General features: G+C 36.1%; 5 protein-coding genes across 5 annotated transcripts; 2 read left to right on the top strand and 3 right to left on the bottom strand.

Moving 5' to 3' along the window:
- Positions 1–277: 277 nt before the first annotated feature.
- Positions 278–1,728, top strand: LOC143449510 (dehydrogenase/reductase SDR family member 11-like). Its single transcript, XM_076949742.1, has 3 exons — positions 278–660; positions 751–1,028; positions 1,191–1,728. The coding sequence occupies exons 1-3, from the start codon at positions 343–345 to the stop codon at positions 1,348–1,350; spliced, it is 756 nt and encodes a 251-aa protein (XP_076805857.1). The 5' UTR covers positions 278–342; the 3' UTR covers positions 1,351–1,728.
- A 320-nt stretch (positions 1,729–2,048) lies between these two features.
- On the bottom strand, positions 2,049–7,296 carry LOC143449899 (uncharacterized). Its single transcript, XM_076950229.1, has 7 exons — positions 7,108–7,296; positions 6,860–7,009; positions 6,223–6,332; positions 5,262–5,439; positions 4,544–4,800; positions 4,211–4,349; positions 2,049–3,026 (listed from the first exon to the last, which is right to left on the bottom strand). The coding sequence occupies exons 1-7, from the start codon at positions 7,190–7,192 to the stop codon at positions 2,470–2,472; spliced, it is 1,476 nt and encodes a 491-aa protein (XP_076806344.1). The 5' UTR covers positions 7,193–7,296; the 3' UTR covers positions 2,049–2,469.
- A 2,065-nt stretch (positions 7,297–9,361) lies between these two features.
- On the bottom strand, positions 9,362–16,219 carry LOC143448392 (axin-1-like). The gene is made up of 11 exons (XM_076948114.1): positions 15,753–16,219; positions 15,281–15,571; positions 14,030–14,153; positions 13,522–13,713; positions 12,908–13,050; positions 12,165–12,297; positions 11,866–12,034; positions 11,610–11,697; positions 11,000–11,456; positions 10,843–10,913; positions 9,362–10,683 (listed from the first exon to the last, which is right to left on the bottom strand). Exons 1-11 carry the CDS (start codon positions 15,950–15,952, stop codon positions 9,909–9,911), a joined length of 2,643 nt encoding a protein of 880 aa, XP_076804229.1. The 5' UTR covers positions 15,953–16,219; the 3' UTR covers positions 9,362–9,908.
- A 1,626-nt stretch (positions 16,220–17,845) lies between these two features.
- Positions 17,846–22,824, top strand: LOC143448389 (GDH/6PGL endoplasmic bifunctional protein-like). Its single transcript, XM_076948112.1, has 7 exons — positions 17,846–19,322; positions 19,411–19,550; positions 19,736–19,942; positions 20,026–20,094; positions 20,164–20,298; positions 21,320–22,262; positions 22,379–22,824. Exons 1-7 carry the CDS (start codon positions 18,667–18,669, stop codon positions 22,629–22,631), a joined length of 2,403 nt encoding a protein of 800 aa, XP_076804227.1. The 5' UTR covers positions 17,846–18,666; the 3' UTR covers positions 22,632–22,824.
- Positions 22,705–26,098, bottom strand: LOC143448391 (splicing factor 3B subunit 4-like). The gene is made up of 8 exons (XM_076948113.1): positions 25,952–26,098; positions 24,731–24,834; positions 24,322–24,447; positions 24,106–24,234; positions 23,843–24,023; positions 23,571–23,690; positions 23,232–23,498; positions 22,705–23,167 (listed from the first exon to the last, which is right to left on the bottom strand). Exons 1-8 carry the CDS (start codon positions 25,983–25,985, stop codon positions 22,914–22,916), a joined length of 1,215 nt encoding a protein of 404 aa, XP_076804228.1. The 5' UTR covers positions 25,986–26,098; the 3' UTR covers positions 22,705–22,913.
- Positions 26,099–27,066: the final 968 nt, after the last annotated feature.

Here is a 27,066-nt window from a genome sequence, read left to right as displayed (position 1 = left end):
CAAGAAAGTTCAGACAGTAACATACTTACAACATCAGCAATATAGCGGCTAAAAACTGTAGAGTAAAAAACTTAATTATTCTTAAACAGAGAGATGTTGCTGTTGTCATGGAATGATAATGATTTTTTGCAAAAGTCATTTCATATAAACTTTAAATCAATCGTTAGAAAATTATAAATTTAATAAAGAATTTACAAAGTATACTTATTGGTGAATGAATCAACAATGTAATGAAGAAATTTAAATTATCTCATTCATTAGCCACATTTTACAATTACATGTTTGTGTTCTTTTCCAGCATTTATTTCTATTATCATAAGCCACAATTTCGCTTCTAAAATCATGGAAAGTTGGATTGGAAAAGTAGCTTTAGTCACTGGTGCATCAGCTGGTATCGGAGCTGCTATTGTAAAAAAACTTGTCGAAAATGGAATGGAAGTGGTTGGTTGTGCTCGAAATTTAGATAAATTAAATGAGATAGCCACAAAAGTCAATAAAGCTGGCCCTGGTCATATGTATCCTTACAAATGTGATTTAGTTGATGAAAATCAAATTCTAGCTGTTTTTGAATACATTAAAAAACAATTTGGAACGATTCACATTTGCATAAATAACGCTGCAGTTTGCTACCATACTCCCATGGTGTCTGCAGATACTGAGGTTTGTTTTTTTTTAATGTTACGATTTTTACTTCAAATCTAGAATTTTAACGCAAAATCTAGTCTGACTAGTATGTAATTATTTTTGCAGCATTTGAAAGAAATGGTCAATGTTAACATTCTTGCCTTGTGCATTACAACTCGAGAAGCAATCACTTTGATGAAAAACACAAATGTAGATGATGGACACATTGTCAACATTAACGGCAACGCAGGGCACAAGATCTGTTTTGAGCCATTTTATTCGGCTACAAAATATGCTGTTACAGCGCTCACGGAGGGTTTACGACAAGAGCTACGTGCTGCAAATAGCCGCATTCGTGCAACTGCTATTTCGCCTGGCCTAGTGAAGACAGAACTTATGTATCGGTATGATGTCAATATATTTCTACTTTAAAGATGATGAAAATGAGAATATTTTATGACAATTATTTCTACATAAACCTATGCTTTTATCTTTTAATACATGTTGTTTATGCGATGGTTGTAGACAAAAAGTAACGTGGTGATAAAAAATTTATAATATAACAGGATGCGCAAAGATGATTCACGAAGTGTAGACGATTTGTATGCCACAAAGCCTTCTCTACAACCTGATGATGTTGCCAATGCAGTGTCATTTGCTATTACATCTCCATCACACGTGGAAATCAATGATATGCGTATAAGACCAACCGGACAATGGAACTGAAGAGGAATATCGTAAATCTTTCTCACCTTTTTCAAGCTCGAATTGTAAAGTGTAAAAGATAAGAATTAAGCGTATTCAAAATCAAGTCGCGTGATACTGGAGTTTTTTGCTAAAAAGTCAAACAAAATAATAATCCAAAGTTGTAAGACAGGTCAGGTTCGAGTTAAAGTTTAAAAACAGTTGGGCCAGATTCGGGCCCGACTGTATATCAATCAATCGACTGTATATATGGTTATCAAGCATCGAGACAAAGTTTCTAAAAAGTCTACTTTTAACAATACAAATTGAGCGTTGCAGTTGCTGATACTGAGTTGTTGACTGTTGGAACGAGTTGTGGAAGCAAAATAAGGTTATCCACGTTGTCGAAAGGAAAGTATTATTAGAGCCTATGCTCCTAATAAGGCCCATTTTTTGGAATTTTTAATTTCTTTATAAAAAATTTTTGGGGGGTTGTCAGGTATTGTGGTTTTAATATGTTGTAGTCATATACCCTTACTAATACTATACGATTTTTCAGTCTATTCTCATTTGTGGTTCTTGAGTTATTTTCAAAAAAGTGTTAGGTGGGCCTTAATTGGTACAGGTACCTTATAGACGGACTGGAAACGAATCTATCACACTTAAAGCTGACTTAATAAGTTATTTTTTCTTACTGTCAACTTAATTATACACTTATTGTCGCGAGATAAACCAAGCAATATCAGTTAGGAATTTTATTGCAACTAACATCTCGTAAAATATCGCCGCGTGTAAACATATGGTAACAGGGCAACGAACCTTCTCAGACAAATATTTAGAATTGGCCTACATGGTAAGCCTATACCATATACTTGCAAGCCACAGTTAATGAATTATATTTTAAACAGGCAATGTATTTACTTGTAACATAAGCTTATATAATACTGTAGAATTCGGCTGATAGGTGTTGCAAACATAGCCTATACCGGTATCATTTTAAGTTTTTTCTTTTAATCTACTTCATTTGGACAAACCAAATAGCCTTAGGCTACTGTATTTTGAGCTATTGTATAATCCACACCAACAAACAGATAGAAAAACATTTTTAGCATGGGTAAGTGCAATGTCAATGTAGTGAACTTTCCAGTCTGTATCGAGCATTCAGACGACATTTGTACAAACTTTGGTGGTCTTAAGCATCTTACGTCTGTTGCGATGTCCTTTAGCATGAGCATTTTCACCAGATGCAGCCTCATGTACGCTGAAATCTGAAGCGGCAGCGAGTTTCCAAGCAGAAAATGTAGCTTTTGTCTGAAAGGCTCCTTCCGCATGCTCGCTAATGGCGGAATCTTGATGAACGTTCGAGTTAAAATCTGTTTTGAAGGAACATCTGTAATCATTTTGTCCGTTAGTTGCTTCAGTATCTTCTCCTGCTTCTGCGCCATTGCTGGATCGTGCTGCAGGTAGTAGTGCAATCTGAGGGCGTAGTTTTTGAGTCATGGGAACTTTACTGGATGAAACTGAACAATAAGCATTGGTGACACACTTATCCTCATTCTGGCAGTGGTCTTCTTTTGCCATAAGCGATTTTTCAATCTGATCTTGCGTTTGACATGAAAGTCGTGACGAAAACGGCACTAATATCGTTTCTGTATCGCTTCTATCTGGTGAAGTGTTAAGAGAACGAGCGCCGGTAGATTTACCGTCATGTTGTCCCTCTGCAAGTTGACGAACAATTGTTATAAAATCTTAAAGGCTGGCGTAAACAAAACTATAACTTTGTCTAGAAAGGATAAGTCTAAAAGAAAACAACGATTTGAGTACATTATGACTTTACAAGTGGTACAAAGCTATGCAACTATAGATCCTCCATGTATAGTAGGCTATAAGATTGTAGGCAGAGCTGTTTTGCGTTGGTGTTTGGCGCCACTCGTGGTTAAGGGAGTTATTTGATAGCAACTCTTCCTTTTTGAACGCAAAGCTGCTTGACAAACATGGTATTGATTCCAAATTTGCCCATAAAGTCGTGTTTGCAGGCGGAACATGAGATTTAAACAGTGTAAGGTAGCAGTTAAAGCTTTATCAATCGATAGCCGATTGCTCGGTATGAGCATTAAATGATTAATCGATATAATATATCGGTCAATAAATTTAACAATCGGTAGTTATTAATTTTCAAGCCAGTCATTCCAACAAGGACTAACTACATAACCCAGGTAATGATTCCTCACTGACCTAAAAATGTGTTTACGCAAGCACATCTGCTTAGCTAGCCTATATCATTTAAGATACTCTTTCAAGTGTCCATTGATTTTTGTCGTTTTTCGAGGTTTAAAACTAAACACGGGAGGCTTTTATTCGAATAAATACGGCACGCTCTAAAGAATTTGTTGATATTTCGGCTAATGGCACGCACATACTGCGAACTTCTCTTCTTGTTTTTTATAAATATCTCGTTTTATGGTTTTGCGATACACTATAAGTGCTCTGGGGGCAGCACAAAGCCTACAATTGAGTAAAGTCCGCTTTGCTTCGCATAATTGTGATTCACACGCTCTAAAGTCTAAACACTTAAACATAGAATAGACAGAGAGTTGCCTAATGCAGGTGTCCTGCTTCATTTGCTTTAAAAATTCAGCTAATATCAGGGAGTTTCCAATTCAAACAGACCTGTATACATTTTGATATCCAAAAAAGTAAAAGTACAATTTTCTAAGACTCTGGCCAAACAACTCATGTAGCCACTAATGGCGCTATACGCTAACGCAAAAATGCTATTTAAAATGGAATAAACCTAACGCATCACTTGAGCTTACAACTAATGCAACAAAAAATCTAATTTCTATAATCAAAACAAAACGTGTTCAAAACAAACCACTGAATGATTTTAATATAAGCTCACCTTTGTTCTTTCCCTGCTCATCATAAAAAATACCAGTTGCATATTCTTTTTTGCAACGTTTTGTTGACATGTTTTCTTTCGGATATAGGTTGTAACCTTGGCACTCCGGTTCAGATTTTATTTTTCGCTTTAGCTGGAACTTTGTTATGAAAGAAAAACGGGTTTATTACCAACTCTATATTTCTTGAAATATTGAATATGTCTTGAAATATTTTTTTACACAGAGTGCTGTTTGCATGGTCCTGTTGTTTCCATGAACATTGAACAGCCAATATAATAAAGAGCTTCAGATAAATACGTCTAACTGTTACACAAGTCTCGCATCAGATTAACCTGATTTAACGCTTCTGTATCACATTTAAATCCAGTTGTATCATCAGGTTTAGCAGTGTCGCTTGACATTTCGTTTGAATTGCGTAAATGAGGTGAAAGGGAATCTGCAAATTGTGGGCCTTGCGTTCCAATGTACCTCCACCCAGTTGGGGAGCATTCATTACTTGAGGCTTGTTCTGCGTTAAATTTTCTCTCAGTAATTCCAAAAGATGCATTTTCCGACTTTAAAGACGGTCGCAAAGGCGAAGAATCTGAAACTGACAACATTTAATTAAAATTTTCGTATACATATGCAATCTGACCAGCTACGCCTGTTTAAGATACTTACAGTCTTAACAAACGCATACGTAAGTTGTACCATGTAGAATAATCACCAAGACACCAAGTATGAGCCAAATAATCACATAAGTATAGTTTTATTCGGTTACATCAGTTCTCGACAAACTTCTTTCCCGCAAAATTAATCAGATTAAAGCGTAGGTCGTTAAACTTGAGATTAAAATCTGCATCCAACGCAAACCTTTCAGATATTGCTGTAAAGCAATCCAATGAAGTGAATTTTTCATAATAATTAAATCTGAAAATAGGATTACTAGAGAAAAATTAATGTAAAACGAACACGAAGCGTTTCGAAATCGCTTTTACAAAACCAAATTTTTCAAGTAGGCTATACAAATAAGCCCAAGCTGCTGAAAACAGTTCTGTTTAGAAGTCTTACTGGTTAACGGCGGGCTTGGAGTTGGCGTCAGTTTCTGATTGCTTCTGACTTCAATGGGAGCAAAATCTCCAGAAAGCTGGCGTTTAGACGCTTCGCCCACGCAGACCGGTAGACTGCGATTGGTTGGCACACACCGCTCCATTTGCTTGATCTTTCTATAAACCTTCTCGCAAGCAGCCTGAAGGTAACAAAAGTCTAATTTTATTGGTAAAAGACGTTTTAAGTGCATGGAGTCTAAGTAAAAACGCTTACGCTATATTTCCTGGTTCTTAATGACGACTTTTATGTTTAGCATCTGTCAGTGTGTTGGCAAGCTTTAAGCGGATTAAGGGATTATTGTAACGCCTACTCTCCGATTTTGTCCTTAATAGGAATAAAAACAATTTTCTAAAGTCGATGCTCAGTGTTATTCCCGTAATTTTCTACTTATACGTCACCAGTTTTAAAGCACTTTTAAATTCATTTGAGATCAAAATAACACCTGTAATATTTAACTTAACGATAAACAATGAGAACACCAGCTGTAAAGTTGTCTGACGTAAGCTATTTCACGTTTTGCGTCTTTTGTGAAAACCGTTAAATCGAAAACAGCATGCAATGCAAAAATAATGAATAAATATTCGGACCAGAGAGATGTTCTATAATTTGTTAAACGACACAATGACATATTTTTACCCATTGGTGGTACATGAGTTTAAAATTTCGATTAGGCTAATTTTTTTTCTACCAGCGCATGACCAAATGCTAGCTAAATAGCCTAAAGCCGGAAAGCGTTTGAATAAGTTATAATTTGAATATACTGCTATAGTTGGCACAACAAATCGTGAAATGCCAACTAAGGTCTGAAACTAACGGAAAATCGATACAATGTCTAATTTGTATCCTTTATGCGACAAAGAGATTATGGTTATAATGACTAAAATTCATAGTGCCATAATTGCAGCATATCGTGCAAACCAACCTGGACATGCTTGAACTCCAGGGCAGACGAAGCTTTGTATACATCGTGGACATTGGAAACATTCAAAACGAATGTTGATGTATACACAAAATCCAAAATCACGCGAAAACCTGTTTACAAATAAAGTTTAGTATACCTAAAAGCACTAATTGTTTGTTGATTTAATTATTGCAATCTGCCTATAACGTATTTGTATTGCAGGAATTAAAACCAAAGGTTTTCATAAAAACTGTGATAAGTTTCTGTTTAAGCTGGCCAAAAAAGATTTACTATCGTAAAAGAAAGTGATTTATCAATGATTCAATCAAAGAACTTAAAATGCTTATATTATCATGAACTTGCGTATGAGCTACAGTACCGCGTTATCCCAGTATATATTCGCATAGCCTACTGTATCTATCGCTCTAATCATAACATCAACTACACTTATTATGGTCTCAGATTTTCGATGTCCACGTAGGCTTTATATGCCGCGTAACTTTGCATAAAAAGGTCGCTCTGGTCTGCTGGAAGCAGCCACAAACATTTGCAACAACCAATTTAGATAAGAAGACACTCCGCACTTCCCTATAACAAAGTGTCACAAAACACAATTTCTATTGGTAAAAACGTTTGCAAAAATATATTTTAATTTTACCTCGAAGAGGTACTCCTGCCAGAACAAAATTTTGTTGTTCTTCTGCAGACGTAAATAAAGATAAGAAGTAGTCGCTGTTAGCAGCTAAAAATGAGCGGTGGGCTCGGAATTTTTCACCTTCTACTATCAACGTTACGTCGCAGAATGTTCCTGCAAACACAGCAAAGATTTTTGACACTATTTTTTCTTGGTCTAGTAAATTAATTTGTAGTAACTTAACTTATAATTAACTGTTTTTAGTATTATACCTCTCTGTCTTTGCTCTTCGAGTCGCTGAAGTACAAATGTAGTGTGTTTGACAGGCAATATATTAGTTTTGGCACTATCGGCCATTATGGCAACCTTAAAGAAATCTGAGTTTTTGAAAGATGGGAGATCAATAACTCGAAAACATTCACCCTTATACTCAAACCTGACCAACAAAAATATTCAACCAAACCTGCTGCTGCACGTTATGTTTCTGTTGACCAATTACTAATAATCCGGCCCAGGTTTTGTGCCAGAGTCGATTTACTGATAAGATAATCAACGCCAGGCGAGCTTTAAACCGAATGAGTGTAGAAGCGGCTTAATCCGCCTCGGATTAGAGCATACTTTCTAAAAGAAACTATTAAAGTTAAGAGCAATAAGGAGACGTTGTACACGTTGTCGAAAGAGCTTTTTCAGTCACTGTAGTCTCAATCGGATTAACAGAACGAAATCCGACATAAAAAAAACACTGCCTGATTCGTCTGTTGAGATTATTGCCATGGTAACATAATCGGATTAGTTTTGGCTTGCAACCTGAACAGTGGTTCAGCTTCCGTTAATACTCCCTGTCAATAAACGTCACGACCTTTTTCGAGCTACCCCTAACACTAAGCTGTGACGCAGATGAAGGGATTCAATTTCCTTGTTTTCGAACTTAAAGGTTTTCGTCTTGAAAACTAGTAACAAAAATGTTTTGTACTTATCTTTGGGAGTTCGACGCCTATGCTGTTGCATGATTTCATAAATACAAGAGATACTAGTACAGCATTGACACTAGATAGTATTTAACGAAAAATCATATGTCTGTCTAATCGTGATATTATTACATACTGTATGTTTGAAATATCTTCAGGCAACTATTTATAAGATAATTGGTGAAAGAACTAATCTGAGCAATTATTGCCTTTGCGACGTCAAGAGATAATCTTTTGATCTCAAGAAAATTTGGCTTTGTTTGGTCGTAATTGCAAACGAAACTTTTATAAATACCGTTCCCTGTCGGTGTTAGTAAGGCGGTAGCTTGCGTTAGATCGTTTTTTGTCACTGAACAAACCATATCACATCACATCACCACACCCTCCTTCATTGCCACGAATCATTTGTTCCGCTTCTTTTACCAACCAAGCGTAAAAGTGCCCTTCATTCCGCAATAGACGCATGGGTCTGAGACGTCTTAATTTTAGTGGTTTTCTTACAGAGAAAACTGTATTTCTTTTCATGTTGCATCTATTTATATATGCTTTTATTTTCCGTCATTGCAAAATCATAAGCCAATCTGTTGATTATCTATTTGTTAAAAATTTAATTACAGTTTTTATATTTATAATTTAACCTAATCTGTAAAATCTAAACAACATTTTTGTAATATAAATAAGTGTTACGACATAAAGTGACTACCAAAACAGAAAAACGAATATTTCGATAGATACAACCTACTACATTTACAACTTTCTTTATATCGCAGTAGACCTCGCATAAAGTGGATGCGTACACAATATATTATTTAACCATATCACCGTAAGCAATAGATAAAATGTATGATTCGGATGGTTTCCTCATCTTTTCAGTGCATTTCAACCTCGGATATAACGGATCAATTATTGCAAACAACGTGGATAAATTTTCCGGTCCCTTTAGGATAGGATAAAACGATGCAAAATACGTCGTTCATATTAAATCAATCAATCATCGCAGAAAAAATAATTTGTTAATTATAGCCACAATTGTTAAGTGAAACGGTATTCAGTAAATGCGAATGATGGTGTTGTGCCATGATTTCCAGCATCTAAATTTCTCTTTATAAATCACGCGTGCCTACCGCAGAGTTCGCGATTGGTGTGATTCTTATCCAACGGCGACAGCATGAAAGCTTAGCTGATTCTTTAGATTCAATCGTTTAATTAAATGACAACAAAACTGCTATAGTTTATAGAAGTTTAAGCAGATTTAGAAAGATGGTGCAGCAACCGCAACCGTGCACAATATCTCTTAATGTTTCTTTTAAAGAGCATAGCCTAAAGTTTCCCTAAACAGAAGCAACATTGTTAAATGAATGGGACAACAACTATAAAAAAAACATATTTTGTCCAATCGGAATATATTTAAAAATTTAGCGCTATATATACGCAATACAAAGGAGCTTAGCGAGCCAGCACGATCCGTCTAACACCCATTTTGTACTGGCATTTTGCAATAATCAAAATAGTGTTACTAATGGACGTGTCGGTGCTGGATTTACCAACAATTTGCCAAGTCCAATTATAGTATTATTAGTATATTTATTATAGTATTTTATTATAGATATTATAATTTCTTTACCAGCTGACGTTTAGCAGTAAAGTGACCTTTCAAACGCGCGATGGTCACACAGGAACGAAAGAGATGTTTTTTAAATGAAATTTATTACGTTAAATGCAGTAAGTGGTGAGCATGAAAGCGTGGAATAATAGTAATTATTAAAACTTAAAACTTCGAAAAAAGCGCAAAAGAAAAAAGTTTTGGGCACAAAGAAGCACTCAATGCGAAGTCATGCATAAATGATTATTTTGAAAAAAGTGAACAAACGTCTTTCGTGGGAAAAACACACCGTGATGCCTTCTGCGTCGACCAGCACCATATCCGCCACAGAAGCCACGATTCGGCAGAAAAAAGGCTTCTCAGGCGGCAAAAAATAACATTACAGACAGCACTTACACACAAAAATAAAAAAGAACATTTCGTTAGAACCTTTGCAAGGATGGAAGAGAAGCCGCGGTAGAATCAAAAATAAATTAACGACACGAACTTTATTTAAAGAAATTTAGAGGCAAGGCTCAATCTTAGCCAAAACAATACCTTCCCAGCGTGGTAACTCTTCATCGTTTGTGGCAACTTCAAAAAATACTGGGCGCTGTAATTCGACCGAATACTGCTTAAAAAAGTATTTGTAATTTCCCTTTTTTGAAAGATAGTTTTTGAAAAGCCTAAGAGTGAGAGGGCTATGCGGTATGTGTACTTTATACGCTACAGGTTCGTGAGGCAGATAATATACAACCGTTGTGTTATTGTCTAAATAATCGGACGCATTTGCGCTGGTCTTCTGCGTTCCGCCGGAGGACGTGTTGTTCGTGTTGGAAAATGTTGCTGTTTGAGTTGACGAATCTGAGTCCGAATCTTGTTCTGCTTGTGCGGTTGGATTAGTAACATCTTCCGGTAACTTTTGAGGCTTCGAAGAGGAGGTAGATAAACTTGGGTTTGAGTTAACAGGTAGATGATCTGTAGGGGGCGCGCGCATGTTAGCCATTGTAGAAGGGGAAACGTTAAGAGAAGCTAAGTCAGGAATTATGTCTTCGTATGACCCGTCTGTTTCAGCCATCAATCGCCTCTTTACTTCCTCAATGGTGGTATCCGCATCAGGCTGATCAAAAGGAGGCATAGCTGGATCTTGAGCAAGCGGTTGAAGTTTTCGATAGACTTGGTTGGTGGTGCTCGACTGCAAGCCAGTACTTTCAGCAGGATGAACATAAGGCACATTTTCAGGAACCGTCTCAACACCGGGCGCTGTGAATCGACGATTTTTTTGCGACTTTCTACTCCTGTAAAATTAAGTTCAAGTAACCATTTAAACTAACAAAAAATCATTAAAAAAAAACCTTGTTTGTTCTGAATTAACCGTGCATAGCAGACTTCGTTGTTGACTGATGTTTTATTTGATTAATTAATAAGGTTATTAAAGCATGGATTGAACATTTTACCTTGGCTGCGTTTGTGTTTGCGGTGTTTGAATCCATGCAGTAATCATTTTATTCTTGTCAACTGGATCCACCTGAATATAGAGTAATAGTGTTTGAATTCGACCAACACAATAAAATTGCACTTACTGAAAAGATGCTAAATGATGCAAGTACTCACCGGTGTATCGACATCAGGCACTTCATTTTGTGGCATTCCTGGTACAAGGCCAACAATAACTCCCGCTTCCTTTCTTTTATGCTGTAGTGCATTGTTTGTTTGGCCTCCTACAGAAGGATTGACATTCTGCTGTCCGTAAAACGGATCAGACGACATTGCCTGTCTTCGTCTGGTGCCAGAGTTTGGTGGAGAATGACGTCCTCCAGGACTTGGCATTGCCCATGCAAGATGATTATCCAACATCTTTTCCATGTCCTCATCATCACCTTTAATAGCCGGCCCGGCTGGAGGGGCAGAGTGATGAAGCTCAGCAGATTTGGCTCGAGCATTTGCAATCAGCTTCTGCTGTTGGGCTTTCCTTTCTTCTATGACATCCAGCAATTTTTTCTCAAGTAGTCGAAAAAAAGCCAAAGGATCTGTCCCGGCAAGGTTGGTGTTGGCTGGAATTCCTTTCATTCTGGAAATGTTTAAACACGAAAACGTTGTCAAAAAAGCAACATGGGGTTAATGTTACTCACAGAGTTTGTTTAAAGCCAATTTTCTTAACAGTCTATTTCCAAGAAATTTGCTGCTGCTTTTGTAAATATACAATACAAATCTTCGCATTTACCTCGAAGTCCGCTGAACAAAACCAACACATTCTGGCAAGGCATTAGCAGGGTTTTTCTTTACCTGGTTACGCATTTGTCGTTTTTGACCTGCCAATAAAACACCTTAGTCTTAAAACATCATATGAACAGTTCAATATATTCAATACCTAGAGTGGTTTAAAGCAAGTTTTACAGGAACGGAAAAAAGCCTAAGTTCAAGTATATCACAAAAAATGTGTCAAAGCCTTATGACACAATAAATAGTAAAATGGCTACCGGATCGTCCACATGAATATGTTGCCATTCCGTCAACACTGCTGTTGTCTGTAAAAGAGAGTGTGTCAGATGTTGCATCTGAGGACTTGGATGCCTGATCACTACCAATTGCAGATGCTGGAGGGACTCTGTATCCACTTGGAGTAAAGTATGGGAAAGCAGCCCTCTTCTGTGGATGTAAAAAAGATACAAACTCAGAAATCAAAAATATGATTTTATCTGATGTCTAACGGGATTAGGCAGCCGAAGCACACAGCTTGGCATCAGTATTCCTTTTAATTTGAACGTGATTAACTTACTTCCATATTGCTGTGGTCAAGATCCACGGATGTGCGTTCAAATGAAGCATGCTTATGGGACATTGACCTACATATAGCAGTTTTAGCTAAAGATTCTGATGTCAGTCGCATTCCATTAGCAGAAGCCGTCGTTCTGGTACAACAAACATTAATTGAGAGAGTTATCTCATCACAACTTTTGCCATGCAAATAAAAGTTTTTAAAATGGCAAAACACACTAGCTGCGCTTATATTGGACATTGATTTTTATTGGCACAGTTTTCAACAGAATTCGTATATATTTCACTCACATACATTTACTTAAAATACGTTTTTTCATCTTTTACATTTCCCATCTTACATAACAGCAATTTGTCTACATCAGTACTGTTTCAGTCCTTAAGAGTTATTCTACTTGTTTACAATGGCAATTGCACATAGAGCAGTAATTCCTTTTACTCTGCTATATTAACTGCTAGTGTAACATAATCAAATTTGTTTACAGCTTTCATCAAAATTTAAACCATCATTCAATGGTTGTTTCGATTACAATAACTGTAATCAAAACTTTCAAAATGGATGAAGATATTCTGCAGTGAAGTTCTCTCACACTTGGACGTTAAAAAGTATACACTTGCAATGGTTTTTTTTATAGTGATTATCTACAATTGGCAGCTTGTGTTTACCAACACTTTTTTCCTATTACCCTAGAGACGCTGGTGGTAATGTTGGTAGTGATAGGTACTTAAAACATGGCATTTCACCTTTGTCGTGCATCCTTTGGAGGACTCCAAACCTGATTCTCATCAAGACGAGGTAAGTATGGTTGGGATGTAGCTGATGTTGACTCTGTAGTTGACAGAACATTTGGATCATCACTTGTAGATGGAGCTGATGACTGTGTGGTCTGTTAAAAAATCATATCATAATTCATGGTGTGTTTTTAAAGCAAGGAGACAAACAAAAAACATTTCAGAAGTAGAATTGGTATTTAAATAAATCATCACAAAAACATAATGATAAAAACAAGTCTTAACGGTTGTAACACAAGTCAGGTCACTAACAGCGTTAGTCCAAATCAAGTCGAGTGAGTAACGTTTGTCAAGTCAAAGTTTTAACACAAGCCAAGTCACAAACAAATCACTATTTACGATTTATTTTAGGTCGATAATAAACGGCTTTCTGAATTTTCGTATATTCTATAATAGTTTGAAATAATGTGTTTTGTGACTCGAGTCAAGTCAACCAAAATTTCAACGTAAACACAAACTGAGTCTTTTCAACACTAAAACATAGATCAGGTCAAGTCTTCCAAAAAATCTCAATTCCTTTCATTTCTGCCAATATATTGCCGAACCCATATATAATTCCGACTCACCCTAGGAGACTGCGATAGGTTTGATTGCACGGAATTAGCAACTTTGGCACTTAAGGAATCACACTGTGCAGCATACTGGGAGAATTCATTACTTGCTAGAAACTTCTTGTAAGAATTTGATTCCACATTGAGTTCGATTTCAGTTTGGGCTTGATGAAACAAATCTGAATCTAAATCTGCTCCAGCTTTATTCTGCAAAACGCAATAAAATTTCACTACATATTAAAAATACATATTGTTTCCTGAATTTAAGCTGCTCTTGTAGTTTTACATTTCATTTTACAGAAAAACAAGAAAGTTTTAAAGGGTCAAATACAAAATTCCACACTCCTATCAAGAAAGGGAGATGTTATAATGTCAAGTCATGTTACAGTACTGCTATATGTTATTGGTATGAAAGGGTGGGGTGTGGAATTGTAAAGTTGACACTACCTCAAAAACTAGAACAAATGAACAACAGAGAGACATTAAAACATTTATCAACATCAAAACAAAATGATTTCATTACCTTTAGCGCAAGTTTTATTTGAGACATTATATATTGCTTGGTGGCATCTTTCACAACTGTTGAAATAGACTTTGGTGCACCACTAGTCATGTAAGTTTTGTAAATCTTTTTTGCCAATTTGATTCTGTAAGTTTATACAAATTTGGTAAAAATATCATATACGTACACATCATTAAGTAATTAGTAACGTGTACACAAAGCAAAAGTTATAAACAGAAGCTAAATTATCATATTTGCAAGATAAACAACAGGCTCTGTAATTTAACAGTTTCTTATTATACGTTCCATACCATTGTTCAGTAAACTTTCTACAAACAAATTTTTGCATTTTTCATTCATTTTAAAATAATTTTAAAGATAAATAAATCATGTATATTTTGCTCAGATATGTGATGAGTGCATTTTTTGAAAGTAATGACCTAATAATGCTAAATAGAAATCAATGAGTACCAAACATTTGTGTTCAAACACTGATAGCTACACAGCTTTACACTCCAGACATGTAACAGATAAAGTAGTCGTCTAAATAACAGTGAATCAGACAGCGAGGCTATTTGTTATGCATGACATGAAACAATAACTCTTATGGTATTTGAGAGATAAAGCCTGTGGTTTTTTAGCTAGAAAATAATAGAAGTATAACCGTCTATCAAGAGAGAAGCGGGGAGATTTGTATTGGGTGCATTAACATTTCTACTTATGATGTTTAAGCAAACAACATGCAGCAGCAGTGCTATGCGGTCAAACAAGGAAATCAAAAAAGTAACAAAATCAAAACTATTATCAAAATTGGTCATTACTTCAATTTCTTAAGAATTACTACAAAACCAGATACATATATATATATGTGTGTATATTGTTTAATTAATCTGTTTGCAAAGTTTATTAGTTATATACTTAATGTTCTTAGGACAGTAGGAAAAAATAATTGTTCTAATTATATAACTCTATATTAATTACATAAATAATCATTGTTCCCTGAGCTTCATAATAATGCAGTTACATTTATTATGCAAAACAAGCATAAAACTGTACACTTGACAGATAGTGTATGCTATCTTTATTTAGTTTGAAAAAAAAAACATAATTCTAAATTCAGCAGAGATGTTATCATTAAAATGGGCAAATGCAACTACTCGCAATGTCCAGCACCATGTGATCCTTTTTGTCAGATACAGTGGGTGGCTTTAGTTAATAACCTCACTTTTCTACTTGTTTGTTTGTCATTTGCTGCAATTACTCTACACTAACCTTTTTTCCATTTGTTCTATTGCACTAGCTTGTGACATTGATCCTGTTGTAGAAGACGATGCAGAAGAATTTCCACTGTTCCGATTGATATTATCAAAGTTTTTAAAACCTTTCATTGCCAGCCAGCATTCAAGAATGCTTTCCTGTTTACTTCTAATGAGAAATCGCCTAAACGCATTGACACCTTCACTGTCTTCAAGCATATTGTATAGAGATAATTTCCATCGTTCATAAGCTGGAAGTGGAGAGGCACTTCCCTCAGGTTCATATCCAAGATCCATATCAGTTCGTCTGTGAAAGTTTGGTTTGGTAAGTGGTAACACGAAATAAGCAGCCAATTGTATTTAGTGTTAGTTATAAAAAAAGGATGCAAAGCAAGTAAAAAAGAGCAATAAAAATGAACAAGGAAAGAACCATTTAGAGGTAGCTAGCAGTAATACAAAATATCCGGTAAAAGGACATAGAAATTTACCGGGGTGTTGCTGTGGACACTTCGGATTTTCCACTAACACTACTGTGAGAAGATATTGAAACAGCTTCATGTTCTTCTCCTATGGTTGGTGGTCTCACAGCAATGTTTGAGTGGTCCTTTGTAAAGTTATGGCCTAAAATATAGGACTGTACAATGCTCATGGTTTCTTTTCTTTTAGAATTGTAAGTGCCATTCTGCATTACTATAATAATAAGAAACACAAATTGCAGCGGATATGTGCCACGTTGTTGATGGTGGAAAGCCAGATTCCGAAGCTATGATGAATGATGTTTCAAAGTATGTATATACAGTGCTTCGGTGGGGACTATGAACCAGTTGATCCACAAATCACTGCACGCAAGAATGCATTCTGATTTCTTTCAGCTCCCAACTTGGAGATACATGGTTAACAAATTTACGTTTACAAGTCATCTGAACTAGAAGCACTGAAAACAAATACATGATACTCAGTAAAAGCAAGATCTGGGATGTTTTTAATTTCAAAATAAGTGTGAGTGTGTAAAATACTGAAAACATGTGAATGCAGAAATTTTGTAACCTATGTTTCTACAATAGTTGGAATGTTAAAAATTAAAGCTCCAGCTTGCTTTTCTTTTGCCTTCCTTTGCAATGGCAAACATGTTTAAGAATTATATTAATAATTCAAATAAGATGACAGTTATCAAACTAACATTAAGCAGTTAAATTAACAACTTCCAAAGCGTGCAGTGGCATGCTTGATCTTGTGGTGTGAAACAACCACTGAGTATACTATTAAACAAACTGGTTAGAACTTGGGATTTAAAAAAATACAAAAATTGGATTCTCATGTCTTGAGACTCAGTTATAAAAAATTGTTATTCTAGGATCCTTATTCATAACCTGTATCATATATATTATTAACATGAGAAACCAGTTTATTTTGATAGACACATAGAGCCTTTTACTCACAAATCAAAAAGTGAAAAAGAAAATATTACGTCTGAGAGATTTTGAGCATACAGTATAAGCCAGCATGTTTGATAATTTTTTTCCACAGTTTGGAACAAGTCACTCCTTTTTGACTTGTGAGTAAAAAGCGCAGCCGATAATTTTGTGTCAGAGGCAGCTGTGCTTCTTTGTTTCCAGCATTGTCCTGGTCACACGTAGAGCAAAAGCATGGCTAAACAGGCCATGAGCGCTACATGTGCATTTATTGTAGTCCTGTTTATTGAGTTAGATTTTTTCCTTATTTTCTTTGTTACATGTGTACGATTATGAATGTCGCTACATGTTTTTATTTATTCTGAGATGTTCATGTTTGTGGTCTTTACCAGTTAGTCGTCACCTTGTTTTTATAATTATGGCACGTAATAATGTCCATTGTTACGCACAAGCATTGTTGTGCAATTTCTAGTTCAGAAAATGTGTGCTGTGGGATCTAATAAAGTCCACAACCAAAATGACGTCAAAATTTGAGTAGCTGGGGTCTAGTATACAAATGCAACCTGTGGTTGTTAACTTGTATTCTAGACCCGAAAAGTGTTGGTTTAAATAAACAGGAGATAACCTACTAAATTTAATTTTATACGGTATATAGCCTAGCAGCTATAGGTCTATTCTGCATATTAACTACACATGGTCAGTATTGTACTCTACTGATACAGTATCTTGTTTATAGATGGACAAGTTGCAAGAAATTTCACATTTAAATTGCAGTGAGTAGCCTACTTTTATTTAAATACCATAGCTAGCCTCGTATGCTAGTAAACATAACATGAAATACGCTAATTTAAAACTACTGTCGGGACAGGCTATCTGTAAGGTACCTCAAAATTATTGGCTACGTATCGTATATAATGACTGCAATAAGCCACAAAATCGCAAGAGCTTATAGTACCTAAACTTTTTAATAAGAAATTTAACATACAGTAATCAGCCACATTTAGCCACTATTCTAACAAGCCTTTTTCTGTAAAACTCACATAACTAGACTAAATGAAATCATAAACCTTAGTGACAACTCAACGCAATTATCATGTAGGGCGAACGCGGCCATACCCAAAGAGCTGGAAGTGCTTTTTTCAAAACCGTTCATTGCGCCATTGAAGAAGCCGCGTAACACTCCCCACAATCAAGCACAACGTCGGCAACCCATTGTTTGATCAAGCACGGCGGGATCGCTTTGAAGTTTTCCTTTTTTCTTGTGGATGAATCTCCTATTTTTTCGCATGGTGGCGTTTTTCTTTTTTTGCTTTAAGCCAGCTGTCAGCCATATTTGAACCATTGGAACAAAGTTGAACTGCTTACAGGAAATATTTTACTTGTTAAAATCTAGATAAACACTGGTACCGGTATAGGCTATAAGTTATTTAAGATTATTTGAAATGCCGGTGTTTTGTTGTATTGTATTTGCAATATATGTTTTTAACCATATAACCATACTGAAATCTTTACCAATACGCTATTTCGCTTAAGCTTATGCATTTAATCTCATATGGTACTTCTTCCGGAGAGGAAATTCTGCCATCATATGTATCCATATGTTTAAGCGTTTTATTTTATCGTTCCTTCAGTCTAACCATGAGTCTAACCCAAAATTTCTCAGTGCTTGAGACGTTTTGGTAGTACCAAGTGTTACCTCGTGACATGTCCTAGTCTTAAGTAGAACTAGAAAGAATTGCGATGACAATATAATCGACATTTATGTGGAAGAGTAATTGCGATTTGAAGCGAAATGTTGGTTACAAAGTGTTAACAGTTGTGATAATATATTGACAAATATTAAATCAATAAACTTAATTGATCCATACTACAGTATTAGTAAAAATGTGTTTTACTGTGATGATTCATTCTTCCATTGATGTGGTTAGAGCGGTAAGAATAAGCCAAAAAAAAGCCTTCTGGCATTTGCGGTTTGACAATTGCGGTAATCATGCGAAGGGCCTTTTGTGTCATATTGGTTTTGCTCGTATTATGTGCCTGTAATGCTCACAGCACAATTTCTGAAGAAATTAAGTTGCAGTCGAATCATCTTGACATAACGCTTGTTGGGGCAAACGGAGACCTTGCTAGAAAATACTTGTGGAAGGGGTTATTTGATTTATATCGTACGTATGGACAAGGCGGTGAAAAACTCAGTGGGTGGACATTCAATCTGTACGGCGCTGGGACAAAGGATGCAATTCACGGAACAGAACAATTAAAAAGCACATTAACTGCTATCGCCTTCTGCGACCCAGATGACAATTTTTGCGCAGAAACAAAAAACAAGTTTTTAAAGGAGATACCTTACGTCCAACTGAAAGAGAATGCCGATTACGAACGCTATTGTGGTGAACTGAGTAACAATCGCTCAAGTTCTCTGTATTGTCAAAAAGGCCATTCTTGTGATTATCAACGCGTGTTTTACCTGAGCGTTCCGCCGTTTACGTATGAAAAGATTTCTGGGTATATTCACCGACATTGCCGTTCTCAACTGACCAACCAATTGAAAGTTGTGTTTGAAAAGCCATTTGGGCATGATGAAGAGTCGGCAAAGCTTCTGGCAAACATCACATCTAGCAATTTACAAGAGTCAGAGATTTACAGGTATTATACATATTTTTCTATGTTATTTGAACAAATGCTTCTTAATAGTAGCTACACACCTCTTCAAATTTGTTCACTGGCCTTCTAGAATTGACCACTACCTTGGAAAGCAAACTATTCAGCAAATTATTCCATTTCGTAAAGCAAATAGTGAAATTGAACAAATTTTAAACAATCATCATGTCGAAAGAATTGAAGTCGTCATGAAGGAATCAATCGGAGTGAAAGGTATTTAACATTTATAAATAAACTGCATTGTGTGTATTGTGCATACATGTACATAACCAGTGGTGTCAATTATAGTGGATGCTTTTTAAATCAAAACCAAAAGGCTCATTAAATTTCTAAATCACCTGTAAAATAAAGTTTATCATAATTTGCTAAACTCCAGCATCTTACATTACTTTATGTAGGGAGAACAAAGTTTTATGATAAATATGGAGTTCTAAGCGATGTTATGCAAAATCATCTTTCTGAAATTCTTTATTTGCTGACAATGGATATGCCAGTTTATGACAAAAACCTATCACTAAGCGAACAATTGAAGGAGAACAAGATCAAGTTACTTCAGCAGATCCAAACATTGAAAAACGAAGAAGTCATTGTGGGGCAGTATAAAAGTCAGTGCATACTTTGCAATGCAAATTTATATCAGTTGACGAGTTAAAACAAATTCATGCTATTTATTTTTCAAACATTCTAGGTTATCAAGACGAAGTTCAACAAGATTTTGGCATAGGAGATAAAACTACAAACACTCCAACATTTGCAGGTGCAAGGAGAGATCCAAAGAATTTTTTACTTGTGTGCAATAATATTTAATGATTTTCTGCATAAACAGGCGTGCTTCTGAAAATATCCTCTCCAAGATGGCAGGGCGTTCCAGTTGCTATGGTAGCCGGAAAGATGATGGATGAAAGAGTTGGTTACGCAAGGATTGTGTTTAAAGAAACATCATTTGTGGTTTCAGATGATGGTATGGTGTAACTTATTATTTAGGGTACAACCACTGTTAGTTGTAACCAGAAGTAGTTATTTTAGGTCAAGTGCCTTATACAGTTGACTAAAGTTCAAGGTTACACGGTTAGAGCTTATGGTGATTGTTGTGTGTCTGGCCATAGGGAATAAGTTTCATATTGGCTGTGAAGTCTTCCACAGGCAGAGTTTGGATATCCAAGGACTACAAATACATCACGAGGTGGAACTTAGTTCCAAAATGTCCCAAACACTGAAATGTTTGGACTAGACTGCTGATGGTTTAAATTAGACTTAAGAAATGGTAAAAGTAAATGCTTAGTATGGAATGGAAAAACTTGCTCATTGTTAAATGGAGCGGGAAATTGCATGTTATGGAAATAAACAGTAAAATTGAGAAGCTGCATGCAGGACTTGACTAGATGTGAAAATTTTTTTATGTTGAACAGCCATATGAATTTCATGTGTACACTGAAAAGAAATATTGGTGAAGATTCAAGTATGGTTATTGAAAACATATATTGCAAAGACAGTACAATAAACCACAGACAAATTAACTGATTTGGAGTTAGGTATAATACTGCTAGTTGTCATATAGGATTTTTAAAGAATCATGCAGTTTTACTGAAATAGATTCAGTTTAACATCTACTACAAAAACAAAAAAAAACTCACTAGAAAAATATGTACATTTTAAATTACTTTACTAGGTTCCTTATTGATCTTACCTGAAAGTCATAGCAAACCTAAATCTATCTTCAATTTAATTCATAATACACCTGAAAACAATATTTTTTGTTTACTTTTTCATAATCTAACTGTCCAATGTCTAACTTTAACAATGGACTGCATGAACTACTTTGTGAAACGGTCACTTTTAAAAAGACTGAGGGTCCTTAAGCATTTATATCGTTGCCACTGCGTATGCAGTATGACTACATAATTATTATTGCTACTTAATGCTATGATTACATATTGTGTGCAAGGTGTTTAACCTGTGAATTTCTTTTAAATCTATTACAGAATGTTCAACAAAACAAGAGCTGGTATTTTACATAGGTCATGGGAATATTGCCACTCCGGCTATTCTGGTCAGCAGAAATCTTCCACATGATAAAAGCTTTGTCCCAGATGGATGGAAACTAGAAACAAGCTATGACCAGTTTTCGTTTAAATCTTCTAAACTGAAGTGTTATTCTGTTTATGTGCCTAATGCAATCAGGGATGCATACTCATTTCTCATAGAGCAAGTGTTTCTTGGTAAGCAGGAACATTTTCTAACTACACCTACCCTTCTTGATTCATGGAGAATTTGGAATTCGGTTGTAAACTCTGCTGATGACAAGCGCTTGTGTATTTATCCTGGCGGTGATCAAAATAAGAATAGTCTGGATTTTGGGATTCAATCACATGGACTCAAATTTCAAAGCTGTTGGACACAGGCTTCAGCTGAATCAGTAGTTCAGTCTGTTTGGTTAGGGCAGCCCCTGATCATGGGAAGCAAAAATGAAATATTTGCAACTTTGGTTGATGACATAATTAAGGTTGCACAGCTAACTATTGCAGATGGTAAAGCTTTTCATCTTGCATTGTCGGGAGGTTCATCTCCTATGCCTTTGTTTCGTCACCTTAGCCAAATGCAAAATGTAATGCCTTGGGGGAAAACACATATTTGGCAAGTTGATGAGAGATGTACAAAAGATAGTGGACTATCAAATTTTGAAAATCTGTCTCAACTGCTTTTGGATCATGTGCCTTCATTAAAATATAAAAATATTCACCCTATGCCAATAGAAACTTCTATTGATTCCCTTTGTAAAAATGACACTGTGATGTTGTATGAAAAGAAGCTGAAGTCACTGCTTGGTGATGATTTGAGGTTTGATTATGTTGTGCTTGGCTTGGGAACTGATGGTCACACTGCATCGTTGTTTCCTAATCATCCAGTGTTATCAGAAAATGTGAGGTAAGAAGTCATGGTTATTGATCAGAGAACACTGAATACATATTTCTAAGTATCAAGGGAATATTCGTTAATTTTGAACTAATTAGTTACATAAATCATGTTGCCTCCTTTATTAGAATGGTTGCTGTTGTGGAAAATGCTCCAGTAGAAAAAACTCCACGACGTGTCACTTTGACTTACAGGAGTTTAAACATGGCCAAAAACATAGCAGTGTTGGCTACAGGAAGCAGCAAATGTCCTATTCTTGAGAGGTTGAAAAGTAGCCAATGTAGTGCGTTACAGAGCGCGCAATTTCCAGTATGTGGCGTTGTGCCATCTGGCAAGCTGACGTGGTACCGAACTGACAGTTGCGAACTATTACCGAACTGACTATCATTCACTGTTAATTATTTACCTGATTAGTGATTACTGATGCTGATACACTGCATTCATGAGATTCGTGTTGTGCAATCAATTTTATGCAATTATATTAAAACAAAATATCAGTAAAACTGAAATGCTTTCACAGTACTTTGAGCTAAAAATGTCACATAAATGAATGGCAGTAAAACTTGATCTTGTACTACTGTGTCTCATCGCTCAAACGTATTGTTGCATGCAGTAAGCATGGTTGCATCTTTAGCTGCTTCACCAAAGACAGAATTGCTAAGGTCAGCGCTCTTCACCATTCCAGTTTCCTTGGTTACCCATCATGGGGGGAGGGGGGGGACCACTCATAGGGGGTGCTCCCATCCTGGGAGGAGGTGGGGGTGGTCGCATTGGTCCACCTCCCATACCTGGTGGAGCTCTTGGCATGTTTCCATCATTATACATTGGCGGTCCCCATGGACCAGGTGGTCCACCCATCGGTGGGCCCATTGGTGGAGGGCCCCGGTGACCAAATGGTCCACCCATTCTGGGGCCACCTGCAAAATATAAATACAATTTGAATAAAAGTCAGATTATTAATTTTGGCACTGTCAGACTTACCCATTCCCATTGGTGGCATCATGTTTGGTGGAGGGGGACCCATGTGTCTGTTACCCCAATCTGGAGGATGCATATTCGATGGAACGCCCATAGATGGGTTTCCTGATGGATCTTCACCAGGCATTCTCATTGGTGGGCCACCTGGCATTGGAGGCATAGGACCAAGTGGGGGAGGAGGCATAGGTCCTGGTCCCATGCCCATTGGGGGCATCATGGGTGGACCCATAGGGGGCATTCCAGGCATAGGCATTGGAGGTGGTGGCATGCCTAGACAAAGTTTAAAATATGTAAGACAAAAATTATTTCAAAAAGTAAACGTTTATGTTTGCTGCAGATAACCTGGCATATCCATTGGCATCATATCCATATTTGGCATAGGCATTTCACTAGGAGCATCAGCAAACAGGGTATGGGGCCGGTCTGCCTGCGAAAGAGGGTTCTGCACTGCAAGCAGTCTTTCTATTTTGGAAAACAAATAAGATGAACATGTTGAGCTAATATACAACAGGTTAAACTAGGCATCAACGTCAAAGTTGCTAGCTTAACAGTTATTTAGTGAAATGTAAAACACAACACAGTCTTTATGGATTTATTTCAACACAAAAATATACCTGCTGCACCACCATGCCTTTCGCCTTTAGAGTCTTTCTTGAAGGCATATGAAATGCTAATTGGCCTATTACATAAATGTTGCCCATTCATTGCTTCAAGGGCAGCATCAGAAGCTTCAAAACTTGCAAAATTGATGAATGCATAACCTTTCGAATTACCAGTGTCTGGATCCCTCATGATCTACAGCAAAGTTGATTAATAATAACTTCTTGATTACAGGAAAAAGTTTCATCATGGTTTTAGTGGTTGTTATCTTTCTTGCCTTTGGGGTTTGTAGAATTACTCCAAATGCACTGAAAGTGTCATAGAGCAGCTTCTCATCAATTTCTGGATCCAAATTTCCAATAAATAAATTTGCACCAACATCCAGGTTTTTTTGATGTGAAGAGGCCTAAAACATTATTGGGTTAAAAAAGGCTAAAACATTGTAATGGAAGCTACTGCATGCAATGACATCAAAGTAGGCTTTAAAACTCACTTTATTTACTCTAATTGGCTTTCCATATAGTTTTATCATGTTTAGAATTTTGATAGCATAATCTGCATCTTCCTCAGACAAAAATTCCACAAAACCATAACCCTGATGGCTTCCACTGATACGATCCTAAAAAAAATTAAATCAAGATTGCAAAGAATGTCTTGCGAGCACGTTTATTAGCTTCACAAAAGTTAAGCAGGCAAAAAAATTTAAAACGACTTAGTTGAACTTGCTTAAAAACGCCACATAAAAAGGGCACTGTTTACTGAATTGAATCTGGTGACATAAAACAGGTGTTAATGATTTTGAAAATTAATTAAGATCTAAATTACAAAAAAGTTATGTTATTTCCATACAAGCAGATAGTTACCAAGGCAGTAACACTAGTACCAAATTACCAACATAGTACCTTTGGCATATGAGTGCTAACGACAACACCAGCTTGTAAAAATAATTCCCATAGTAAAGGTTCATTTACTTTCTCATCCAATCCTCCAACATATACTGTAGCATCTGAATACAAATGACTACTTGTTTAGATGTGCTTCTATGGTTATGGTATTGCAAACAAAACATAAAATACTGAACAATTATCAGCAATCTTCCTGTTTACTGATCTTCATGTTCACTGATTTTTTCTTCAAAATTCACAGCAATGTTATCCGCAGACAAGTATAGATACCACTTTACTGCTTTACCTTGCTGGGGCTACGGTCATTATGAATAATAGTATAATATGATATTACAAGGGAGACTTTCAATGGAAGAGAAAATCAGGTAAGTAACTATACAAGCAAATAAATGGTTTATAGGACCATTTTTTAGAGTGTCCAAGTCATCTAAAAAATTAGCAGCGGGCTTAATACGCTGAGTATAAAATGTTACCTAAAAAAATTTCACTCTGACCGCATAAAATCATTACTGACAATATAACCGAGTTGCACTGATCCCTAATCAACGGTATATAAACAACACATTGAGACATTTCTTGATCGCAGTTATGGTATTGCGGTAACGATAAGAGAAAAACAAAGCACTTTCATATAACTTAACATTAACACAAAAGTTTGCCATACTCTGATAAATTTTAATAGTGTGACACAGACCACATTTTTGCTCCACATTTCCCAAAGCTAGAAGACTTTTCAATATAGCACACAAAACATTCAACAAAGTGCATACAAAATTTTTCCATGCACATGTTGTAACATACGTTTGGATGTGCATGTCCCAGATTGCAAAGTTTGCTAAGTATGCGTAGGATTAAAATTAATTGCGCGTATAATGGCTATTGTTTCATCTTGTTGCACAGGCCATTTCTTACCCAAAAGCAGATAACTTACTAATCTAGTACATGCCATTACTTATTCTGATGGTTTGTATGTCTTACTGGAAAGTATGACAGTTTTCAACGAGGAATTGAGCGTGCACTTAAGTATTTGTTTACTTATTGCAAACATGCAAACAACTAGCTTTTCTTTGTTTATTATAAATCAGCGTGCACGTTGATGAATCTTGTGCATTTACGTTGATAAATCTCGTGCATGGTTTGCATGTACATTTCCAAGTACAAAACGGTGACATTTTCTAGAGTGTCCGGTTTCATATTTATATGGCTAGTCCATCTTACCTTGATTCCTCTCAGAAATAGGGCCAGCAGCCATTTGATATTTCAAACAGATAGACTAACAATAAAATCTTCCGTAAGTTGAAATCTGCACAAGTAAAAAATCTTTTTTAAAGAAAAATTATTCAATCATTGGAACTAAATATGGTGAACGCAGTAGGCTATTGGTATCAAAAAACAAAATCTTAAAATATTGCCAGTCTGAAAACTTATTCAGAGCAAGAGAGCAGGCTTAGATTTACAGTGAGGCTATACGTAAGTTCACTAATCACTACCTTAATATCAATGAAGAAAAATATACTTAAAGGAATACTTCTTTCAAGTACATTTATATCAATTTTTTAAAGTAGCCTCTAGGCCTAGTATTAAAAAAACGATCCATGCGCTTTTGCATCTTCACAACAAAAACCGTATCATTAAAACTTATTGATGCGCCGGATTTTGTAAACTAATTTTTTGTTTCTTAAGCTCGAGCACAAAGCGAACAAAACTATTCAATATTCTTTTCCAGACTAGAAAGTTCGGCAATTTTCGATGAGAAATCGTGCGTGCAACCATGTAAATTCTAGCATGTATTTGAGCCCGACTGAAAAGTAAGGCAGTTTTTGACGAGAAATCGTCCTTCCTTACTGCTATATTGTAGTAGGCCTATATCGCTAACAGAAACCGGGTTTTTGCCCGGGATGGGGTTTTTTTTCTCATCCACTGATGTACAGCAGTAATGCAATTTTCGTTCATCAGTTGCTTGCACAACCTGCTCGTCTTTTCGACTAATGTTTTATGAATTTAACCAGTGGAGGGATTCAAATATTTTAACATCCGATTCTCACACTAGCAGTATGCCAGATTGACCTGGGGCCATAGATTTATACATACGCTTGTTAACAATCAGTTCGCGTGAAGTCATTAAAATTCCAAGATCCGGTTCGCACGAATCGGCTAAATCCCACCACTGGATTTAACTAATATAGGTTTAATAACCTTGCTAGTTGTTACCAGCAAATATTAACGTTATTTTTCATGAGCACGTTTTAAGCATTTTCGGTTTTGTCACTTATTCCTGTGTATTGGCGCATGTTAGTAACAACTGGCTTGATTTTTTGTTCTCAACAGGCTTT

This window comes from Clavelina lepadiformis, chromosome 3 (assembly GCF_947623445.1).
Source record: "Clavelina lepadiformis chromosome 3, kaClaLepa1.1, whole genome shotgun sequence".
NCBI classification, from domain to species: Eukaryota; Metazoa; Chordata; class Ascidiacea; order Aplousobranchia; family Clavelinidae; genus Clavelina; species Clavelina lepadiformis.
The sequence above is the reverse complement of the archived record's forward strand: the minus strand, read 5'-3'. Positions and strand labels throughout refer to the sequence as shown.